This window comes from Ambystoma mexicanum, chromosome 8 (assembly GCF_040938575.1).
Source record: "Ambystoma mexicanum isolate Mex_15411 chromosome 8, UKY_AmexF1_1, whole genome shotgun sequence".
NCBI lineage: Eukaryota > Metazoa > Chordata > Amphibia > Caudata > Ambystomatidae > Ambystoma > Ambystoma mexicanum.
Window position 1 is genome coordinate 1,233,352,206 of NC_090929.1, and position 24,916 is coordinate 1,233,377,121.

General features: G+C 47.3%; 1 protein-coding gene across 3 annotated transcripts in view; it reads left to right on the forward strand.

Annotated features, from left to right (window-relative positions):
* TBC1D12 (TBC1 domain family member 12) overlaps positions 1 to 24,916 on the forward strand; it is a 684,903-nt gene that overhangs the window by 382,232 nt on the left and 277,755 nt on the right. For all 3 annotated transcript variants that reach the window (XM_069611336.1, XM_069611337.1, XM_069611338.1), the window contains one exon: positions 9,320 to 9,437. In XM_069611336.1, coding sequence (XP_069467437.1) covers positions 9,320 to 9,437 — 118 coding nt within the window. The remainder of the gene's footprint in view (positions 1 to 9,319; positions 9,438 to 24,916) is intronic.

Genomic DNA, 24,916 nt, shown 5'->3' on the forward strand with positions numbered 1-24,916 from the left:
CTTACGGTCTTGCATGCCCGTTTCCATATTTGGATCCCCAGTTTCACTAGGTAAGGATTATGTTGAACTGTGCTAGCAGGGGCCCAGAACAAGTCTGAGTAGCATGTGGGGGATGGCTGGTTGTAGGAGTCGGGTGTCAGTTGCGGTTTCGTCAGCCATCCATTGCACCACATGTTTTAGTTGGGCTGCGAGATAGTATAGCTCGAAGTTAGGGATTTTCAAGCCTCCTTTTTCGTAAGGTCTCTGCAGCACTTCCAGTGCGACTCTATGCCTCCCTCCCTGCCAGAGGAATCTTCTGCAAAGCTTGTTTAGATTGTTGAAAAACTGTGGTGGAATATTGAATGGGACGTTGGTGAAGTGATGTAAAAGCCATGGCAGTGCCACCATCTTAAGGATTCCAGCTCTGCCTGCCACCGAGAGCGGGAGTTTGCTCCAGAAGTCCATTGATTTTTCTAAGCTTTCTTTTACTCTGAGTTTGTTCAAGGGTCACGGTGGATGGCTATTCCCAGATATTCAGGCAGAACATATTCCTAACCTCTAAACACGTTCTAGGGGAACTCAATCCTCTGGCAGACGCCCTCAGCAGATACCCTCTTCCAGAAGAACATGAGTGGCAACTCAACAGAGAAATTCTAGATGGAATCCTCTCCCAATGGGAGCATCCCCCCTTCAACTTGTTCGCCACAAGCCTAAATGTGCAATGCCCAGACTTTGCATCCAGGTTTCCCCAACCAGGGTCCAAGGGCAACTCCCTGTGGATGAACTGGTTAGGGGAATTTTGCTTAACTTTTCCACCAACGCCACTCTTGTGGAGAATAGTGCACAAGATGCACCAGGAACAAGCTACTCTAATGCTGGTTGCTCCTGTCTGGGCGAGACAACCTTGGTTTCCACATTTACTCAAACTGGCGATATTCAACCCTATCAAGCTCCCGTGCCCTTACAACATTCTAGTACAACACAAGGGAGCATCTCTCCCTCCTTGTCCTCAATCTATGAACTTGGCAGCCTGGCTCCTGAAGTCATAGTTCAGTCATTTAAATCTTCCAAAACAGTGTATGGATATCCTAAAGGAGGCACGGAAACCCAACACCAGACACTGCTACTTCAACAAGTGGAAGAGGTTTGTGATATGGTGCAGCTCACAATCCATAATTCATATTGAATGTTCTCCTACCAACCGTCAGCATTACATGCTTTACCTACTAGACTCCGGCCTAGTATTAAACTCCATCAAGGTACACCTGGCGGCTCTTTCAGCTTACACAACTTCACAGAACAAGGTGTCCTGGTGGAAAGTTAAGGCCTTCATGGAAGGAGTAAAGGGGGTATACCCTCCCATTTCTAACCCTCCACCGGATTGGGATCTTAATGTAGTGCTCTCCAAACTCATGGGTTCACCCTTAGAACATATGCACAAGGCCAGCCTAAAACACTTGACCTACAAAACTACATTCCTGGTAGCCATCACCTCCATAAGACGAGTCAGTGAGCTACATGCTTTGTCCGTACAAGACCCTTTCTTCATAATCCACAAGGACAAGGTTGTTCTCCGAACATGCACTAGGTTTTCCCCTAAATTAATTTCAAAGTTCCATGTTAATCTCTCTAACTTCCTACCTTCATTCAAAATACATCAAACTCAGCTGAAAGAAGCCTCCATACACTAGATGTACGGAGGGCAGTCTTCTACTATGTGAACAAAACTAAACCCCTAAGGAAAACCGACCAGCTCTTTGTTGCCATAGCACCTGGTAGAGAAGGCGATCATATCCCAATAAACGCCATCTCCAGATGGATAGTCAAATTCTATTCTATTCTAGTGTATTTTTGTATACCGCCAACTAACTTGCAGGCCTCGGAGCGCTTACATAAACAGTACAAACATAAAACAAGCAAAGAGGAAGGAGAAGTACAACGGGGCACAGTATAGCTATGATCAAAATAGTATACATAGATACAATTCTGCTATTCCCTATCCAAAAGAGCTTTACCTTTCACTCCCAGGGCTCACTCTACCAGAGGTACCTGAACTACCCTAGCCTTCATTGCAAACGTCCCCCTAGATGCCATTTTCAAAGCAGCTACATGGAGTTCCATTCATACATTCACACAGCATTGTTGCAGTGACACTCTAAAGCAGATTCACGGGTGGGACAAGCATTACTGAAACATCTAGTTGCCGCTGTACCTTCCCACCTCCTTCTCCAGATAATGGTTGCTAATCTATGCAGAGCATGTGATCTAAGCAGATCCACAAGCCTCAGATTACTCACTGTAATCATTTCTGATGCTTGTATCTGCTTAGATTCACATGCGCCCACCCTTCCGAAATCAAAAGCGCATAGATGTTTTCTGCTCTTACTGTTTTCTGATTTATCACATCTGTACTCCCGCTACACTTCATGTAACCTCATGTCGGAAAAAACAGTCTGAGGGACCTCAACGCGTGAAGGACCATGGGTACAGTACACGTCACACTAAGGATAGTATTACTAACACGCCCTGTCGACGTCTGTTTTCGAGTTTCAACAACAAATCTTGTAATACTCTGCGGCTACCACTAAATGTCACACTAAGCAGAGCATGTAAATCTAAGCAGATACAAGCATCAGAAATAAGATTACAGTGAGTAATGTATCCCATATATTCGCTGTGTGGTCTTTACACACTTCCCTCTCAGCATCCTCCTACATTGTTGTCACTCGCAAGAGGTGTGCTTACATTTGCGTGTTCGTCCGAGGTCACGCGGTCCCATAAACGGCCTGCACCGTCCAAGGATCCGTGCCCCGCTCCAAAGAGCAGACTGGAATTCTGTCAAAACGGCTCCTGTACACCACTATGGGTTGCACGCTTGGGACTGGTCGCTGCAGGTGGGCGCGGCCCCTCCAGATGTGTGGCCAGGTGGCTCAGTCTTTGCAGCAAATCTGGGATCACGTCGGCGTCACCACATTTGTAGAGTAATCCCTCAAGGCTCACACCAGAACAGAAACAATACAGCCCACTAAGGAAAAAGGCCCAGCACACCTCTTGCAAGGAGAACATGTTTTATTCTCACAAAAATGCAAGTACGTGCCAGCAAAGACCTTTGCTGCCACAAAGCGCTCTGACAAAAACAGCAAAAGCAATGGGTTATAAAGGGAACCATCATCACAAGTGACCTACCTCACAAATCCAGATAGCTGGTTGGTGTGACACTATACACATATAGCCTGCTCCATATGGGTGCCAGGCGATTGATCCCAGCATCTTCTGTCCATCTTCTTCAACATGGGGATCTTGGTTAGTCATCGGGTACAAAGGCTTTAATTGGCAATTTAGTTACACAATTATTTCATAGCTTCTACAGTGCACCTGGTACCAAGGACATAAGCAAGGTGGATACTTTCGAGTTTGTGATAACTTCTTAGAACTACGCGAACCCCGCTCCAATTCCAGACATGCTGGCACCTCTGCAACTTTTCACACTTGCAGTTTAAATTTGTTAGCTTCTCCCCTGGCAACTCGCAGCACAAATCACAAGAATTGATGGTTGGGGCAGCCCGTCACCGCTCTGGATCTTCCTGATCGATCGGCCAATGTACAGTTTTATGGCCAGGGGTCTTGGGGTGGTCAGTCTACTTGAATTTGTGTCTGGGGCTTTGGGGATCACAGGCTGCTATACCTTAGGTCTTCGCCAGTTCAGACCTCTAAAGTCCTCACCCCCCTTATCATGGGATAGCGCTTCAAAGATCCATTACGGCCGTGTCTTGCCTTGATGGACACATTCCTTCTGGGTTACATGCACTAATGATGAGACACAATGAGGAACTGTGTGCGTTCAAGAAATAAACCTTCTTCCGGGCTGCCAGGGCTGAGAGTAAAAACACACGTACACCCTTCTACCCCTCGGGACGGGATGCAAGCACACTGGCCTAACTAAAACACTAGGCCTCAATTTCAAGATGGCTTCTAACTTCTACAATGGCGTTTCATTACACAGGTGATACTAATACCTGAATTCACTACGTTTCCACCACAATCCAGCTCCTATGGGCGACCCCTTTCTCCTTTCTGTTCTCCTGGCTCCCCTACAGCGCCACCTTCTACATTTACCTCATCCTAAAGTGCTGAGGGGCCTGGGACTTCCGGCCTTGCTCCCCAACAAGGTCTTTGGTATTAGACGGTCTGCCTCATGAGAAAGGGGGAGATAATGTGTCTTGTCCAATTACCTCTCCCTGGCAGTTCTCTCATCTCATGTGATCTTCCCTCATAAAGCTGCCCCCAGGATCAGGTAGCGCTGCCGTCCCCTGACCACATGGGAGGCGGTCACAGCTTGGTAATCTGTGATGACACCATTGGATTCATCACAGGTAGTGAAACATTACTCGTAAAATTTCCCATAAATGCTAAAACTACTATTAATTTAATAGTAATTTACAGAGCACCTAGCCCTAACAACCACCCAGAAACTGAAATTCCGTTGCTATTAGCTCCACTAATAAAACCTAGCTCGAAATACATCATCCTGGGTGACCTTAACCTAGGTTTCAATGACAGCCAAGATGCCAAAGCAGAATCACTTAATTCCGCCCTGAAGGACATGGGTTTCAGCCAACTAGTTAATGCACCCACACATATCAAAGGCAGGACCCTTGACTGGATCCTCTCCCTTAATACCCCCATAACCATTGAGGCCATCTCCCCTCTCTCTTGGTCCGATCATCATAACATTGTTTTTACAATCAATCCCGCCGAACCCACACAAAAAAAAACCTAAAACTATGATTACCTATGAAACTAGAAACGCCCGCAAACTCACGCCAGAAAACCTCACGCCTCCTCTTTCAAAAATCCTAGATTCTACCTCGATCACTAGTGACAACCCCTGTCACCTAGCTGACTTATATCACAACTGCCTCACTGCAACCATTAATGCTATAGCACCGCTTACCACCAAGGCAAAACGCTCAGACAAGCGATCTAGCTTCTGGTTCAATGAGGACCTTATCGCCCTCAGAAGAACCAAACGCGCGCGTGAACATGCCTACAGAAAGCATCCTACTGCAGAGGCAGAAAAAGCCTACCAAGAAATAAACAAAACCTATAAAACAGCTACTATTACTTATAAATCTAATGCGTACAATAATAGGATCAGCAATGCTACCTCAGATACCAAGGAATTATTTGCCATTTTAAAAGAATTGGAAAACCCTACCCCAGCCATAAACCCAACCATCCCCAGCAAGGAATGGTGCACCACTATTCAAGACGCACTAACAGCCAAAATTGAACTACTCCAAATAAAAATCACAAATAAAAAACAATCACTAGCCAATAAACCTGCCCTCCTTAATCTAAATCGACCACACCAGGAATTCACCAGCTCCCCATTCCATTTCACACCAGTATCCCAAAATGTAGTGTTTGACACCATCGCCAAACTTAAAGCCTCCAACTGCAAAGGCGATTCTGTCCCTGCTTCAGTAGTCAAATCCTGTGCCCACACCCTCACCCCTATTATCACCAACTTCGTGAACGCTTCTTTCAATACCAACCTAGTACCAGCTAGCATCAAAGAAGCTTGGGTCACCCCTCTCCTGAAAAAACCTACCCTAGACCCCACGGTGCCCACTAATTACAGGCCAATAACAACTGTCCCATTACTCCTCAAAATATTGGATAAACTAGCATACAACCAAGTCCAAACTCACCTCGAACAAAACCACCTCCTTGGCACGAGGCAATCAGGCTTCCGCCCCAACCATAGCACAGAAACGGCGCTCCTTGACTTAAAAATCCAGATGGATACCATCAGAGATTCAGGAAAACTCTGCATCCTCCTCCTACTCGATCTCTCCGCAGCGTTTGATTTAGTAGACCATAATAAACTGTGTGCCACACTAGCGAAAGACTTTAACTTCTCCACCGAAGCTACTACCTGGATCAAATCCTTTCTTGCTGACCGCAGTTCCAGGGTCGCCATAGGTAAAGAAGCCGCCAACCCAATCATAGTACCCATTGGTGTCCCCCAAGGGTCCTGTCTCTCACCAACATTATATAATGCATACACTAAACTCCTCTTCTCAGCGCTAGACGACATGGGTGTCATCTACACCAACTTTGCAGATGACACCCAGATCCTCATCCCTTTATCGGGAGATTACACTCAAGACACCGACACTATCAACAAAATATATGCCATAATCCAAAATTGGATGGCACTAAATAGCCTCTGCCTCAATGATGAGAAGACTGAGGTTCTCATTGTGGGCTCCCAATCCAAAATAGAAGCCTTACATCCTGATTACTCATCCATCAACATTGATGGCACAAACATATCAGTACTCAAACAAGTCAAAACACGAGGTGTCTACCTAGATGCCAACCTCACCTTGACCAAGCACATTAACGCCCTCTCATCCTCTACCTCCTACACCGCAAAACTTATTGCTCTCAGTCGCCAATTCTTGACACCCACCAACTGTATCACGCTGGCAAGAGCTTTAATCTTATCCAGGCTCGACTACTGCAACATACTCTACCTGGGTACCTCAAAAGCCAATCTAAACAAACTACAGCTTATTCAAAATAAAGCCCTTCGGGCGGCCCTTGGAATAAGGAAGTCAGATCATATCTCAAATATTAGAAGAAACCATCACTGGCTCCCCATCAAAGCCAGGGTCACATTCAAAGCCCTGTGCGTCACATACAAATGCATCCACTCATGTGTCCCCATCTACCTCAACCACGCCATCACCAAAAAAGTATCAAAGAGGCCCCTCAGATCTAACAGTCAACTACTCCTAGCTATCCCCCGCTACAAGACAACCAAGGCAGGAGGCAGTAGTTTCCAATATCTCGCACCCACATATTGGAACACTCTTCCCCTCCCCATCAAAAATGAGCAAACGTTCTCAGGCTTCAAGAAATCTCTGAAAACGTGGCTATTTAACCAAGACTAAAATCCCCTTCCATGCTCCAGGAAATATCACTGTACTTAAGCCCTGAATTTAAAGTTGTCATGTATGATTATTTTGTATTCTCATGTACTGCGCCCGATTGGCAATTTCCAAGTAATGTTTTTAACCAAGCTGTCTGTAACATCGCCGTGGTACCTAAGGGTTTGGGCGAGTAACAAATGCAATAAAATAAATAAAAATAAAAATAAAGTAGTTGAGACGTCTGGGAGGTACGGTTTCTAAGCGATGTAAACCGCAATGCTTTAAGTGTACCCAAGGTGAGTCCAGACGTTTGGATCCGCATAGGCATGGCTGGTGTTTGTGGCCAAGAGACCCTCCCCCACGCCCCGTCCCCACACAAATGCAGTGTACAGAGAAGATGGACTGACCACATTTTGACTATTGTGTGTACTGTTTCTTTTGAATTAGTTGTGTGCACCCTAGAGAAGTTTGAATTTGATGTGAAGTTTTCCTTGACCACTTTGACTGAGTCACGAAGTGTACTGCCATGTAGTCAGGAATTGTGAGGTTTTTCTACAGTGCAAGGTAGATTTTGACTGGACTACCATAACCCTCTATCGATCGGAAATGTAGAATTTGTTTTCCAGAAGTGCAAAGAATGTCAGGTTTTATGCGTTAGAAGCCACACTTAAGCAAGAGAAAGCTGCTTTTCATCTAGCCACCTTCCAATCACTCTATGCACTGCTTTTGATTTGATATGCCATATGGCCAAATTGCTTAAATTAAATTCATCCTTATTTTGTCTATTACTGGAGTATCTATTGTTTTCTCTTGCTCATTTTGTTTTTGGTGCCGCCTTTGGAACTGCCAGGAGCACTCGCTTTAGTTCCACAACAAGTAAACGATGCCTTTAGTTCTTAACAGCATAGAACTACTGAAATATCTGGATTCAAAGATGGTATTGGAGAAATTGGTACCGTGCAACGTGAAATTCAGAAAATGATGGCTTTGATTAAATGGTTGCATGCTGGATTACCTGCCCAATCAGACCCATATGTAGGTAATTAGAATGCATGAAGGCTGTAGAACAAACGTGGGGGTTGTGCTAGAAAGCAACAAAGAGGGAACTATTGAAGGCAGCAGCATTGTGTTCCCACATGAGCTATGGACGTACATGAGCCATTAAAAGAGTGACGCCACAGGCGTCATAACAGATGACACAGCCGCTGTAGCCATAATGGTGGTGGTGGTGGTGGTGCGTAGAGAAAGCAGATTGTTTGACATGCACATGGAACCCCATAAGAACATGGACACATTCAATCAGGCTCTGTCCAGGGCAGATTCCCAGCTGGACATCATCGTTAAAGGCAGGCTACACAACTTCAGAAGCGGAATGAGTCTTGTGGGCACTAGGTGCCGGATCGGACTGTATTACATAGAATGGAAAGGTCCAGTAAAGGTAGTGATCAGCGTGACTGGGTCGAACAGAATTGTACAAGACTCAAATGGTGCTATAAAGCCATGCCTTGAAGGCCAGAGGGTGTTCCATTTGGAAGTCCATTGTTCATTTAATCACCTAAATGTAGCATTATCGACTTTTCTGTATGAAGCTCATTGTTAAAAAGACTATAATAAATATAGGTTTTTGTGCTCTGGCCACAATTTTGGGACAGACATTCTGCCACTTTCCATAGCCATTTTTTGCATAGCTGTGCAAAATAAACATTGTCTTTACCTTTGCTGCCTGATTTCCCTTTTGAATTATTTTTCGATGGGCTGTGGGATTTGTCATGTACCTGTGTGGGTAGAGGAAATGGAGGAGAGTGACAAACTCAGAAGTATTATAGAAGGGGAAACCATTTCCTACCCGGTGGTTTAAGGATACCTATGAACCTCTGCAGCTGGAAATGATGATCTAAACATATTTCTCCCCCGTTACCGTCAATGAAGTTGGAGCATACTAGTCTTTCATTTCCATTTAACATTTTACTGTGGGCTCGATGAATTACAACAAGCTCAATAACCCACTACAGTGGATAAGTGATTGAAATAAAATATCCTTTATTTCTTCTCATCCTTCACCCATACATCAAATCGTTTGGTCCTATCAAGTAATTATTGGTTTTGTATTGTACTCTGCTTTGTTGGGCCATATTTGAATTTTAAAAGAAATTAAGTAAACTGTACTTCATTACAAATGAAAAGCAAGACGTTTTTCCTTGTAAAGTGATCTCCTTTGCTAGGGATCGCAGTTGGCGTTTAACAGGTCTGTAAGTGTGATACTGTTTGTCATCACCCAAACAAGTATCAGACATTTGTTTATACAGGGAGCACATTTTTCTTAAATGGTGTAATGGCAATCCTTAGGGTGCGCCTTTTTTTAAATTCTCTAACAAATAATATTATTATCTTAACAGAGTTAAAAGATGCACAAAAGAAGAAGAAAATAATGAGAGAGCGATTCAAGCAAGAAGAGAACATAGCAAGTGCAATGGTTATTTGGAACACTGAGATTCTCCCAAATTGGGAGACCGTGTAAGTTTGCACTCATTTACCGACTATTCTAATATTTTATGATCCTGTTATACCATTGTACATGTCTGTCCCAGATAATTTCCCAAACAACCTAGGCCTACCAGTTGAGTGTTCTGCTTCCTGCTCCACTCTTTCTCACTATTGTACGTTCCACCTGAATTTTTTAACTACATTTACTGAGCAATGACAAACAAGTATTGGAAGGGCTACTAGTGATCTATAGATTCCCGGAGGAGGAATAGAAGCCGCAAAGGATTTTTTTGGCAACATCCAATTGGAAGTGTTATGACGAAGACCGGTTTTGGCAGGGATCACCACATTCTGGTGGCAACAGGCGATCTTCGTAGGACGAACAAAGCAGTAGACCCTGCACAACTTCTCTTTGGTGTAGGAAGCTGAAATTCCAGGAGCAGATGTCTTGTTGTACTGCGTTGATTGCAGCAAGGTAGCCCATGAAAGAGCTAGTTAAGCTGGTGTGCCCACTGGGTGGGCCAGTGACACTGCGAAGGATCAGCAGGTACAAATCATTGAGCAGGGGCCAGGGACAGGTCGTTCCCACCAGTCCAGGGGTTGAAGCCTCAACAAGGGCCTGCTTGAGATCAGGACAGAGAAGCCAGGCTTCACCTGGACTGAGCTGAAGGCGATGCTGGTCAGCTGCAGCAGTCGTACACGGGCCTTCAGCGGGCTGCACCACTTCATATGGGTCTGGGTTCCAACAGTTACATGTCAAATGGCTGCAGGAGTCCTCCTTTTATCAAGGATGGCGTCTCCACCAATGTTAAGGATCTGCTCCTTTCAAACTGGTAGGTGATGCCCAATCATGGACAGCCACTGGCCAAACATTCTGCCCAGCTGCAATACACTCTATGGCTTGGATATGGACTGGGACCAGACAGTTCTATCTCCCACATCCGGCCACACACAGACTTCTGTTTTGCTAGAAAAACTGAGGTTTTGTCTGGAAAGGGGCTTTGCATGTATGGCAATACCAGCCCAAGAGGGCAGAAAAAGGCTAAAGTACCAACTGGCCAAAGGACAGGTGAAAATCTCATTGCATGGCCATTTAAGACTAGATAGTACTCTGGCATTATGTGATAAACAAAAGTGCACGAGAACCCAGTAGAAAAATACCTGCAGTGCCCTGCCCATTCTGGACACATTATATTTGTAACCAGTAAGTTACAGGAGAAAATGTTATACAGATGCAAACTATCATAACCACGCTCTACTGCAATGTGATTTGTGCATCTTTCAAAATGCAAGAAAGTTAATAAGGGGGACCTAGTTTCCAGGTACTGATAGTCTTAGGGAATGTTTAGTTTCCCCATAAGATTGAGCAAAAAGCCAGTGAAGTAAAGCTGAGAGCTTTGCTTGCCTCTAAAAAGTCAGATCAGAAAGCAAGCAATAGCAATAAGAACGTGAAAGGGTGTCCCATATGTCTTTGGGAGGAAAGACTAAAAAGAAAATTCTGCCCTTTTAAAATAGTGCCCCTACGTCTACCCTGCTAAGGTAAGTTGTCCTAGTGCCTCACAGTAAAGTACCTGTTGCAGGAAGCTGGAAGCCAACAGGTAGGTAAATGTTACAGGGGATGCAGGTGCAGTGGTAGTTTCTGGGTTCAGGGTTGGGCCCGGCTTGTCAGGGCCCCATGCTCGGATGAGATTGCTTCTACAATCTTGAAAATGGATGACCCATTCACCACAGAAAGTCTGCCACCACAGGTCCCACAGTAACAGGGGATCACCACAAGTTGACCGAGAATGGGCAGCTGCGAAGAACGCCTTGTTTAGAGGGTAGTAGCTCGTGACCATGAAAGACCCCATGGAGGTCCTTTTCTTTGTGTTGGAGAGCAGGAGGATGTTTTGTAGGGTGTGTGTATATCTAAATCTATAAGAGACTTACTTTAAGGAAACCTTAAAGTCCTGGCAGTTAAAGGGTTAATTCGGCCTCCTATTAATATATTTAGCTTTTTCTACTATTAAGTCATTGCGCACTCAACATGAGATTTTTAAATTAAAATAGGTTTAATGCTGCATGAAAGCAATTACACGTTTGTGGCTAGGCGGAGAACATGGGAAGCTGATGGGCAGTCTATCTTCCTGTTTTGACTGTGTGGCAGGTCGGAAGAAGGAGTTGGACACAACATGGGCATTTTACTTTACTTTTCTTAAAATAATAAAACAAAGGCCTCTCTCGCCCTATTGCTATAGGGAAACTCCCTACATAACAAAATTAAACCAAGGATGCTTAGCTAAAGTCAAAACCAAAAAAAGCCCTCGGTCCAAATCTCACTCTACCTGACCCTACCTCTTAATAAACAATAACTAAACTTCAGCCAAACGAATATGTCTATTCTTCTGTTCTCCCCTTTGCCTTTTCCTTGTGAGGTGGTCTTTCCGGGATCTCTTATTCAATACAGCTCTTCAGTGTGCAAATGTCTCGGTTTAGGAAAACAGTGTCTTTATGGTGATCTCTTCTGATAAGGTTTTAGGATTTTATTAAAAGTTCTTGTAACTCTTCCCAACTAGACCGATGAGGCTTATTTTTATTTTCCTAGAATTAGTCTTTCAAACCTCTTCCTTTCACTTTAGGATATCTTCTTGGTTTATTAGCTTTAAGACGACCCCTAACCCTGGAAGCTCCTTGTATATTTCACTAGGTACCCTCAACAAGTTCCACAACTTTCTTTTAAGTGATTTCCCCACCCTCCAGCAATTCTCTTCCTTCCAGTTCTCTCCTGGGATTCCTTCTCTTTCTTTGTCTCCACTTCCTTAATGGTTCACAGTTATCCTTATCCTTCAGGTTCTTGAATAGTTCATTAGATTCTTGCTTACACTTGTTCCCTGTCACGTTATCGCCCTTATGGCGTGCATGTTCTTTACTATTTTTAACATGTTTCCCGGTGGCCTCCCGCTACTCCAGTCAACCACGGTACCCGGAATTCTTGTATTTATTTCAGATAACAAATTGCATGCAAAAAAACATGCAAATATACAATCATATTACTAATTTGCCATATAATCACATCTAAAATTAAGAGCACATAAAAGGTAATTACAAAGATTTCTAAAAGGATAACCTCACAGCCAATCAGTGTCATGGTGCGGTCCACTAGAAGTAGATCTTCTGTAGAAAAGATGCAAATTTAAAGGCAATGGTTGCGTCTTTAACCTACAATAATAATAAAAAAGCAGGTTGCCATTGCATGAGACCTTGATCCTTAATAAAATCATGTAACAGTTATGCAAATCCTTGTACAAGGGACAAAAAAACAAACGCTAAGAGCTAGTGTTTCGACAGTGCCGCCTAAACAGCCAGCATCTGTTAGAGGCCTAGCAGCCCATCTTGCAGTAACGGCCTTAACATGTATTGCAGTTAGCCTCACACGGGACAGTAATGATCAATGATGGGGGTTTGTCACAAACTTCAGATACAGGGACATCTTTTCAGAGTAACGTTGGAATATAAAGTAGAACCATAGACTGTTTAAGACTAGGGTCTTCTCTGTTGTAGGCCCAGTGTGCTAGCAGCAGTGATTTTAGTACAGAAACTGAAACCGATGTAATACTCTGGCAATTGTTAAAGTAGGAACCCAGACCCTCTGACTTAAGGGTCGATTTAATATAAAGTAACCAGTCGACTCTATAATAGTTGCTGAAGGTGAAAATATGTTTCAGCAGAAATGTTTTCAGCCAATCCGTGTCTGTACTTCACAGCAAGTGCCAACATAAAATCTGTTGTTTTAGCCGTAAATGATCAATGATAAAAGCATGCCCTGTCTCTAAATGTATGATGTGGTGCGCAGTTGATTTGGGAACCTGCAGAATGCGGGAGAAACAAATGTCCTCTTAAGCCCGTAAGGTGCCCTGTACCCCACAGTTCACTGCCGTAGGAGCCCCCAGCCCCTCCTCTCTGTATGCTGTTAGTAGATGTGGTATGGAGAATTATGTAAAATCTTAGCAAATCTAATGTGATAGCCTACAGACGGCCTCATTTTTTTTCTTTTTGCCAGGGTGTTATCCTTCCATGTTAATCGTCTATTAAAACCACCCCCAAGTATTGTAAATTCTTAAAGAAGGAGAGTTTATGGTCATCAGAATATATAGTACCGGGCGTTATGGGCCCTTTAGACCGAGTTTAACAAGGTCTGAGGGACCAGAAAGCACGGTATGGCCCGAGCTGCAGGTCTATAAAGCTATTAGAACACCCTCAGTGTTTAATTAAAGTAGATTAAATGAGACATGTGCAATTGAAGTGCCAAAAATTGCAAAATGGTGCAGACATTTAACATTTTGCTATTTTTTTACACTTCAATTTTTTATAGGGTGGTGGATGGTGATTGGGTGGGAGGAGTATGATATTAAACAGAAATTTGATGTGTGGATGCCTGTCCAGTGTTTGACTTAAGGTAATTTCAGGTGTTTTTTTCCCCCTACATAAACATATGCTTCCACTTACTGCACAGTAAAACCCAGTAACAAAACATTGCCAACGTCACTCTGCATATAAATTACCTTGGTGTGCTAATTACTTATATTTGTCTGCTGTGGTTTACCATTATCATTCCCATACTACGCTGCTCCAAACAACATGAGGAGGTGAGGGCTCCCCATCTTTTCATTGCAGTGAAAAAAGAAAATGCCACGTTCCATGAGAAAGAAAACAGAAGTTTTGTTTCTCGCCGCTTTTTCCTTATGCAGCCAAAGGGGAAATAGTTTGCTGGCTTGCGATCAGTCGGTGGGGCTGTTTTGCACACGTTGGTCTTGCAACGTGTAATTCGGAAAGGAAAGAAACTCTTTCCGTTCCGAAATTACACGGAGACCAACGCGGCAGCGGGAACAGGTAAGCAATTACAGTAGTAATTGTAGGCTGTATTCAATCTGCGGGCTATACCAGTTCGTATAGCCCGCATATTGACCAATCGCAACCCTCAAACACCCTTTAGGGTGTTCACATTTTTTTTATTGGGCATTTATAATGCACCTATACACAATGTGTTTTTCGAATCGCAACAAAACAAGAGGGAGGGGGAACAGGGAGGACAAAACAAAAACAATCCTTCTAGGCCTTGTTCGAATCGTGCAAGTGCAGTAAAAAAGTGCAGGAGCGGTGAGGGGGATGGGGCAGAGGGAGGGGAGTAGTGCCGGTCAGACGGAGGGGCCCATGAGAAAAAGCGAGTGCCAGGGGAGGTCAGGTAGTCGGAGCCAAGGGAAAGCAGAAAGTGGGGGAGAAAGATCCATGAGCTAAGTGCGTGGTAAGGGGCTGGAAGGGCTACACATATGCAGGCACAGCCAGGCTAGTGCGGGAGAGGAGGCCAGAAGGGCAAGTGCAGGATGTGGGGTGCGGGGGGGTCAGGGGAGGCCAAGTGCAGAGTTAGACTGGATTAGGGGGGGGGCCTTGTGCCCTCCATGTCTCTGAAGGAACCAGGCAGCCAGTCAAGAGGCAAACGGGGACATGGGGAGGGGAGAGGGAAGGAAGGGGAGAAAAGGAAGGTCTTGAGAAACTTCCAGAACTAAAGGAGATCTGGCTCAAGTCTAAGAGGGGCAGGGAGGCCATTCCAGAAGGAGGACAGATATCTACCCCCACTCTCTGCTTGGAAAAGCATCTGATCTGCAGAGAGTTGGAGCTAGACGACTGAAGGGTTTTAGCAGGGAGGTATTTAGGGAGAGAGTGTTGGATGTAGAAGGGTCCCAAGCCCAGAATACCTTGTGGATGATGCAAAGGGTCTTGAACTTGATCCTTGCAGCAACCGAGAGCCAGTGGCAAGATGTTGGGGCTAGAGCGATGCAGTCTCTGGGCTTGAGACCAAAGATAGGTCTTGCAGTCCTGTTCTGAATTAGTTGAAGGTGGCGAAGGGAGGAGTTAAGCAGCTTGAGGAAGAGGCTGTTTCAGTAGTCCAGCCTGGAGAGGACCAGAGCTCTGGAGCCATTGAGTTTCTGGGGGAAGGTGAGGAATAGGGAGAATGCCTCAGAGGAGGTGCAGCTGAAAGTGGGCCTTCTTGGAAAGTTCTGTGATGTGAGAGAAGGAGAGAGAGAGAGGAGTCGAAGATGACATCAAGGTTTTTTCCCCTCACGTGAGGGGAAGGGGCCCATGGAGGTCGGCCAGAGTGAGGGAGGTAAAGGAGGAGCAGGGGTCCCAATGAAAAAGGATCTCTGTCTTACTAGCATTAAGGCAGAGATCGTTAGGAGTGCACCATGCCTGAATAGCAGACAGGCAGTCAGGAATCTGAGAGGAAGAGGAGTCACCAGAGGAGGGAAGCTTGAGGGAGAGCTGCCCATCCTCCGCATAACACTGGAAGTTAAGAGAGAAGGTGGAGATCAAATGGGCTAGAGGGTCAGGTGGATGTTGAAAAGCCAAGGCGAGAGGATAGAGCCCTGAGGGACATCGCAGATGGAGAGTGAGATGGTGGTGATACAAAGGCCCAGTTGAACCTAGGAAGGTTGGTCCGAGAGGAAGGCGGTCAACCAGTTCAGAGCCAGGTTGGTGATGCCAAGGGTATCACAGAGCCGATTTATCAGGGTGGCATGATTGACCACATCAAAGGCAGTGGAAAGGTCCAGAAGGATGAGAATGGAAGGAGAGGTGGAATGGAGAATAGAGACCAAGTCTTCACGGTGTTCAGGAGAGCAGTTTCCATGCCTCTGGCAGCTCTGAAGCCAGACTGGAGGTCTTTGAGACAACCAACAGATTCAGTGTGGTGGATAAGCTAGGAGACGGCCAGCTCCTCCAAGAGTTTGCCGAGGAAGGGGTTACTGTAAATAGGGCGGTAGTTTGCCAGACAGGAAGAGTTGGTAGATGGCTTTTTGAGGAGGGCGTGCACAAAGGAGTGCTTGAGGAGTTAGAGGAAGGATCCAGTGGCAACGGAGTGATTGCAGAAATCGGCCAAGGCTGGAGAAAGGGAGACAATGTTGCCCTTGATAGTTCTGGAGAAGCAGGGGAGCACTTCTTTGGATGAGACTTTCATAGAGCGGACTTGTCTAGAAACCGCATCGAGTGTAATGGGAGAAAAAGAGGAGAGTAGGAGAGGGAGCCTAAGGGAGGCCTGGGAGTGGGTCAGGGAGATGGACGAGGAGTAGAGGAGAGTGAGGACAAGATGTCCTGAGTTTTGGAAATGAAGTGAGAGGCCAGAGAAGTGCAGGGGCCAGGGAAGGCAGAGGAGAAGTGGGGACTGCAGTAGGGTTGTTTAATTCCTTGCAGATTTTGAAAAGTTTAGCCAAGTGGTTTGTGGCCATAGAGATGCAGGCTTGGATATAGGATCTCTTCTTCGAGCAGATGGAGAGTCTGTATTGACTGTGGAGCAGGCTGCTGGCTGGTTTGTCGGAGGATGTGCTCAAAGCCTGCCACTTCCGCTCACCTGCTCTGCACTGGCATTTCAGAGCAGCCAGGTCGGAGTGATACCAGGAATTGCACTTGGAGGCAAGTTTCATGCAGGTCCTCATGACAGGGGCACTCCAGAGTGTTGCAGATGGAGAGTTGAAGGCTAGTAAGGGACGTGTCTGAGTGAGAATCAGTGGCAGGAGTGGGAGTGAAGGTAGCAGCAAAAGCAGCAACTGACACTCGCTTCATAGGTTGAATAACGGAGAAGGAGGCAGGCAGTGCGGATGGGGGCTTAGCCGGGGCACCCAGGACGTCCAGGTATGGGGACTGGAGAGCATGATCGGAGCAGGAGGGAGGAGTAATGAAAGTGTTGGAGATGGGGATTTCTGAAGAGATGAGGGCATTCAAGGTGTGTCCGGCTGAATGCGTCGAACTGGGGGGGAAGAATGGAGAGGGAAAGAGAGTCAGAGGTTGCGGAAGAGCCCAAAGGCTGCATCAGGGGAGTCGAGGTGAATATTAAAGTCCCTGAGGAGGAAGAGCTTTGAGGAGGAGGCCAGGAGAGAAAAGGAGAGGTCAGCCCATTCTGAGAGGAAGTAGGATACCTGGCCAGGAGGCCTGTAAATGGTGGCCAGAGTCAAAGAGATGCCAGGAGAGACACCAAGCCTGCAGACTAATTCCAAAGAGGAGTAGGCCTGAGTGGGTATGATAGTAGCAGGGACCTACTCAGAGAAGACCAGGGCTTTTCCGTCCCAGGCCAGTTAGGCCTGAGCTTGGAGAGGATCTTGTACCCCTCACGGAGGAGATTGTGAAAACTTGTCACAGAGTTGGCAGTGAACCACTTCTCTGTGAGAGCGAGGATTTCTAGGTCGATGTCTTCAAGGAGGTGGCAGATGTCGGAGGACTGTTTGGCAGAGAGAGAGAGTTGAGGGTAGCTAAGTGGAGTAGGTTGCCACTTTTGAAGGTCTTCCGAGGAGGGGTACAGGTGTGTGGTACATCCGTCGGAGGTGGCAGAGGAGCCCGTGGGGTGGCAGAAAGAGGAGTGGCAGGAGGAAGTTGATGAAAAGACGCCTATCAAGAAGGTCGGTCAGAGCGAGGACGTCTAGGTCGAGGTCTTCATATACCCTACGGTCATGTTGCTTGCCTAAAGTAAGTCCTAAGGTGACTGAGGGAACATGCTACGTTAAGTTCCAGATGAGCCATGTTGTGTAGCCATCTACCAGACTATGCAAGGACTTTGGTGTTCTGGCTATAAGAGCGGCGTCATCTGCATAGCTCAGAACTGGCAGCTTCCTCCCTTTGCACTGTGGAACATCCATACCCAGTTTTTCTAGACTTGAGGGAAGACAATTAACGTACAAGTTATAAAGCAGAGCGGCGAGTACCCAACCCTGACATGCTTCCTTCCCCACTGCAATACTATTGGTTACCTTCCCATCATTTCCATATGTAACTCTTGCTTTTGTGTTCATGTGTAGAGCTTGTAGGACTCGCAGCAGGGGACGGGGAACTCCCATCTCATCTAAAGATCTCCAGAGGAGGCTCCTATCAATGTAGTCAAAAGCAGAGCTTAAATTCATAAAGGCCACGCAGACAGGAGCCCTCAAGATGGTAGCGTACTCAAATTGAGATCTACACGCTGGTTAATCCTCCCTAGTCTAGTCCTAAATGCCAGATGGGTATCTGATAGAATGTTATTGTTCAGCACCCTTCGCACCCAATCCTCTATTCTCCTCATGACACCTGAGCAGAGTTTTGAAGTTCCGTCCAAAAGGGTAATTGGTCGGTGAGAGGACGGTGTTGATTTATTTCCCTTTGTTGAAAATGGGAACAATGGTTCCCACTTTCCAACTCTCCGGCAAGCACTCAATGGACAGCATTGCATGCAAGGCCTGTGTAAGAAAAGGAGCCCAAAGTTGTATACAAGTGTGGAAGCGATCATTTGGCACTCCATCAGCCCCCATTGATTTTTAAATTATTTTGATGACCAAGCACTGATTCCACTTCATTATTAGTGAAGTGTTCCAGGGAGAAACTACCACAGTTAGTGATGGGGAGATGGCTGTCATTCATGCTAACATTACATAAGATGGAATAATGGTCCACCCAGTCTTGCACCCCAATATACACGTCCGGGCTTTGCAGAAACTCTGATCAAGAGTGTTCTAATTCTTTGCAATGATAATCCACAGTGCTACCCAGTGGCAATTGGCAATCTCCTGTTTCCTGGCAGCCAATTTCTTTTTATATTTTGTTCTTCTTTGGCTGATGGTGGTTCGGATGGTCAGTCTTTAGTGCTCTTTTTATTTTTACTCTCACCTGAGAGGCAGGATTTAGGATTATTTTGCATTTATTTGTTCTAAATAGTTCACCAGAGGATGAAATAAAGGAGGTAAAACGCCCCAAAAATCAGGTGTGGTGAACTAGGATTTCAACAGGTTAGCATGTTTATCCATATTGGATTTCAAAGCTTTATTCGAGAAATCTGTGGCCAAGTCCGGCCTCCAGCAAAGAGCACGCCCCCTGGTACAAGTAGTCAGTGAGACAGGGAATATGGGAGCATTAGCACAAGCGTTGCTCCTTTCCCATAACCATGTTAGGGACATTGGGTAGTGATCACTGTCACAGCAGTCGATAATTTCAAAGCATTAAATGTTTTTCCAGCTGGATATAGGAATCAGAATATAGTCAATGATACTTTTCGAACAACTGTTGTTGAAAGTGTAACCCCGGACAGACCAGGATTGAAACCTCGCATTAACGGCTCTATAGCCTGAGTCATATATCCCAGAACATTAGGGCCATGTTTGATGTACTGGAGTCCAGGAGACTAGTGCTCAGGATGGAGAATAAATGCTCCTCCACTCTATCATATATGAGCTCATCACTTGTGCCAATTCTAAGATTGATATCCCCTCCAATTAAGGTGGTAGAGTTCAATTGGTGGCCACTAGAGTCTGGTTGGATGATTCCCTGTAAAACTGTAAGCGCATTTGTGCACTTTGCACCATTTTATTGTAAAAGTAAATGAAACCCAATTGTTTGGCTCTCTTGATATGTGCTTTTATAAAGTAAATTCAGATCCACAGTTTGCACTTCTTTGATAGTCTACCCTCTGGTATTTGCAATATAGGTAGCCAAACTTCCTGATGGCCCCCCTTACTACTGCGTTTCATAGCCTACTCCTAGTATAGCGAGAGAATCCCTGACGATGGATTGGTTCAATTGACCATTTCGAGGGGATTGTGTCCTCCGACGTATTCCACATCTATGACGGGTAATCACCACAGCTGTGCCGCTTCGGAAAATTTTTCTGCGCCGATGATGTCTATACGCTGTCTTTCGAGGGCCTCCGTCGAGCCGGTGTCACCGAATGTTATAAGTAGGATGCACGACGCCCGTAGCCTCAGTACCATTTTTTCCGCATACGTGTTCGCTTCGGAATCTCGGTGTGCCTCGGTTCTTCTCCTGATTGAATTGGTTTTTCGTTCTTGGTTTTTGTGTAAAATCATGTCTTCTTCTTCTACCCCGCGATCGGGCTTCAAGAAGTGTCGGGACTGCGGTTCCAAGATGTCGCTTACGGACCTGCACAATGTCTGCCTCTGGTGCCTCGGCGAGGACCAAGCCACCGATGACTGTGACGATTGCCAGTCTTGATGTCGAAGGCCTTGCGGGAGCAGAAGAAGCTATCTGTAGGTAGGGTTTCCAAACCCCGAAAGTCGAAATCCGCTGGGCTTTCGACCGACGATTCGAGGGGCGACTCTCCACATCGGCATAAATCCAGGGGGTCTCGGTCCCGGAGTGGTTCCCACCATTCCTCTGCCTCTTCTAGGCACTCGCGGAAGCGCCGTCACCGGTCGCCTTCCCCGTCCTCATCCGACGACTCCGCAAGACGCCGGGTAGCTTGTCCCAACGAGCATTTCTCTCCTATGGAATGGGACGCATTTCGTAAGGAGATGATGCAAATTTTGAATCGCAGGGCTCCGTTCCGTCCGCGGGTTCGAGAGAAGCCGACAAGGAATGCGCTGGGGCCACTGCTCGCACACCTTCGGGCTCGAGGGGACGGCGCGATCATCGGGAGCCATCGAGGTCCCGATCGGACAAGGTAGATCGCTCTAGCCAAGCCCGTTCCAGGTCCCGGTCCACGATGCCCTTGAGACCGTCGGAGCATGTGAGGTCTTCGAAGAAGACGTTGATGCCATCGGCACCATGTCCATCGATGGGTCTCTCTCGAGGCTCCGCCTCCGAGGAAGTCCTCAGTGCCGAGGCCAACAAAGGACACGCTCAGGGCTCCGGCCTCGAAGCCATCGGCGCCTCGCTTGGCGTCGACGCCGATTCAATCGAAGCCCTCGACGTCTTTTGAGGAGGCTTTAGCGAAGGTACCCCGGAGACCGGTGGATACACCGAGGAAAGCCCTAGGTAAGTCGGTGAGGCCTGTGTTTGAGCCTTTTTCTGTGCCCTCGTCCAGGGATTTGTTCCAGCCTCTGGATTATATCTCTGAGGTGGATGAAGGGTCGGATGTGGAAGGTTTGGTTCCTCAGGAGGTTCCCGATGAACTGTTGTCTGGTCATAGCGAGTTGGAAGACCTGCGTCAATCTTTGCATGACGCCGGTGGTCTGGACACCTCCCCAGAGGTTGAATTTGGCAGGCCTGAGCCTGGTACTCGCGCCAAATCTTCATACAGGCGTCCCAGGTCGAGAGTGACAGAGTATTTGGGGTGGTCTGCTCCACCCGTGGATTTTCTGCAGGATGATCTGACAGATATCTTGGACTAAGGTCCACCCACTGACCCGGTGCTGCCATTTCATATGGCCTTACAAAGAAGGGTGGCGGCGGCTTGGACTGCTCCGGAGAGTCCTCCCGGCAGTGAATAAGTTGTTGCTGAAAAAATACCGTCCAGCCAGTGGTGATCCCTGCTACTTGTCTTTGCACCCCACTCCAGAGTTTGGTGGTGCAGGCGGCTACGGCGCCAGCGAAGCAGGCGCGGTACCCTACCATCCCTTCTGATGGGGACAACAAGTGCTTTGACGGTTGGGCGAAGAAAGTGTTTTGATCTGGGGGTATGGCTTTAAAGGCAGCCAACTCCGTTTGTGCCCTGGCAAGATTCACTCACACTGTGTGGAATTGTGTATCTTTGGCGGCTGAACATATTCCCGAAGGGGAGGAATGGGATGGTTTTCTTGCCCTCGTTCAGGATGGCAAGGATGCCATGTGTGAATCTGTTCAGTCGGGTCTGGACGTGGCGGACTGTGTCAGCCGGTCCATGGCGGCGAGCACCGTAATGCGCAGGTTTGTGTGGTTGCGGAAGTCGGGATTTGCTCCTGATGTACAGTCCCGGCTTCTCAACATGCCCTTTGATGGTGACCATCTTTTTGGCAGCAAGGCTGACGAGGGCCTTGAGAGGTTGCAGACCTCCAAAGCAGCAAAGTCGTTGACCGCTGCAGTCAACCTCCGCCTTTTCGTCCTAGGGGACAGCAATGGAGGGGAGGTTCCTTTCGATACTACTCTACCTTTGGGGCCAACGTAGAAGTACCAGAGGTGGAAAACAAGGTACTTGAGGTGCCAAAGCCACTCTGGCAGTTGCCCCTTTGCCCTCAGGCACTGCCGCAGCCGCTTCAGCTCAGTCATGAGGCCATGTCCCATGGTTCGCCTGTTGGGGGAAGGCTGGCGCAGCATTTTGTAGAATGGCGTGCCATTACTTCAGATGGGTGGGTTCTGGAGATCATAGCCCACGGCTACTGTCTTCCTTTCCGGCAGAGACCTCACGACAATCCACCAGGGAAGCTCTCTTTGAAGAGTCCGGATCTGCTCCTTGCGCAGGAAATGAAATCCCTGCTGGAGAAAGGCGCCATCGAACTGGTGCCTGTAGAGGAGAGGAACAAGGGATGATATTCCCCATATTTGTTGATCCTGAAAAAAGACAGGGGATTGAGACCCATCATGGACTTGCATGGTTTGAACAAGCTCCTCAGGAAGGACAAGTTCAAGATGGTTACTTTCTCAAGTCCTCCGGGCCCTTCAACTTCAGGACTGGTTGGTGTCTTTCGACCTCAAAGATGCTTACTTTCATGTGCCGATTTATCCCAAGCACAAGAAGTACCTGAGGTTTGTGGTTGGCGACTCGCATTTTCAGTTTCGCGTCCTGCCGTTCGGATTGACCTCAGCCCCGAGGGTCTTCACCAATCTCTTGGTGGTGGCAGCGTATCTCAGGAAAGGGGATTCACATCTACCCCTACCTGGACATTTGGTTGATCAGGGCGCGAGCAAGTCCTGGATCATCTGTCAGTCACATGCCACTCCTTTCACAAGCTGGGCTTCTCCCTCAACTTAAAGAAGTCCCACTTGACACCTACCCAGCGGCTCCAGTACATCGGAGCAGTGTCAGACACATCTCTGGGGCAGTGTTAGTCTCCCCAGGTGAGGGCTCATCACATTCTGCAGATGGTGGACAAGTTTCAACGTGCCCAGAGTCTCCTGGCGTTCAGGTTCTTGAGGTTGCTCGGCCTCATGGCATCCTGCATTCTTCTGGTGCCAGAGGGCAGGCTTCAGATGAGATCTCTGCAGTGGGCTTGCAAGATGCAGTGGTCGCAACCCCTTCGGCAGGATGTCGGATCCTGTTCAGGTGCCGCCCTCGGTCGCCCAGCATCTTCTGTGGTGGGCCGTCGGAGGCAATCTGATGAAGGGCGCTCCATTTTGGTTACCCTGGCCGGAGGTGACGATAGTGATGGACGCATCCCTCACGGGATGGGGAGCTCATGCCAACGAGTTGTCGGCGGTCATTGGTCTCCGTCGGAGTCCAGGCTCCATATCAATCTGTTGGAGCTGAGGGCCGTCAGGCTAGCCCTAAAGGCTTTTCTTCCATCTGTGCAGGGGAAGAATGTCCTGATTCTGACGGACAATACAGTGGCCATGCACTACCTCAACAAAAAGGGGGGGCAGGGTCTCTCCCTCTGTGAAGAGAGGCGATGCAGCTCTGGTTCTGGGCCACCCAGCAGGAAATTTTGATCTCGGCAGTTCATCTGGCCGGAGACGAAAACGAGGCGGCGGACACTCTAAGCAGGCCGAGCACGGTCTCTCACGAGTGGGAGCTGGCTCAGGAGGTTCTCCTGGAGATCTTCGCCCTTTGGGGGACCCCACAAGTGGATCTCTTAGCCACCAGTGACAACCGGAAGTGCGAAAGATTCTGCTCGCAGGAATTTCCTCCAAGAGGAGCATTAGGGGGCGCATTCGTAGTGGAGTGGTCCTTCCCACTGCTGTACGCGTTTCCTCCAGTCCCCGTCATTCCGCAACTGCGGCGGATGTTACGGAGGTTTGGTTCCCGAATGATCCTCATTGCTCCCGCATGGGCCAGGAGAGCGTGGTACCCGGACCTTCTCGACATGTCCATCTGCCCTCCACGCCATCTTCCCTACTGAGATGATCTGCTCTCACGGGAGGGGGGGTCAGGTTCTCCATCCAGAGGTCAGGTCTCTCAACCTTCATGCTTGGCTTCTGAAAGGTTGAGGTATAAGGATTGGGACCTCCCTGAAGACGTGATGGAGGTGTTGCTTTCGGCCAGAAGGCCCGCAACAAAGTCCCTGTACCGTTGTCGTTGGAGAAAGTTCTGCGACTGGTGCAGGGTAAAAAATGTGGATCCTTTTTCATGTGCCATTCCTGTGGTTCTGTCATTTTTGCTTTCGTTAGCCCACAAGGGCCTGCAAGTGGTTACCATTAAGGGTTGCCTGGCGGCGCTGTCCATATTTAAGCACTCGTCTGAGGATTGTTCTTATTTTAAGATTCCTTTGATTTCTCAGTTTCTAAAAGGGCTAACTAATGTGTTCCCACCGTCACCTTTCCAGGTACCCGATTGGGATTTGAACTTAGTTCTGAAATTCCTCCTGGGAGCTCCGTTTGAGCCCTTACATTCTTGTCTTTGAGACTGTTGACCTTTAAAACTGTATTTTTGGTTGCGGTTACTTCCGCTCGCAGAGTGATTTGCAGGCACTATCCGCCAAGCCACCTTTCACGGTGTTCCATAAGGACAGGGTTGTCCTTAGAGTTCGTCCTTCTTTTCTTCCGAAGATTGTGTCAGACTTTCATTTGAGCCAGAAGGTCATTCTTCCGGCGTTCTATCCTCCTCTGCATCCTGGTAATGAAGAGGAGAAGCTCCATAGGTTGGATCCTAGGAG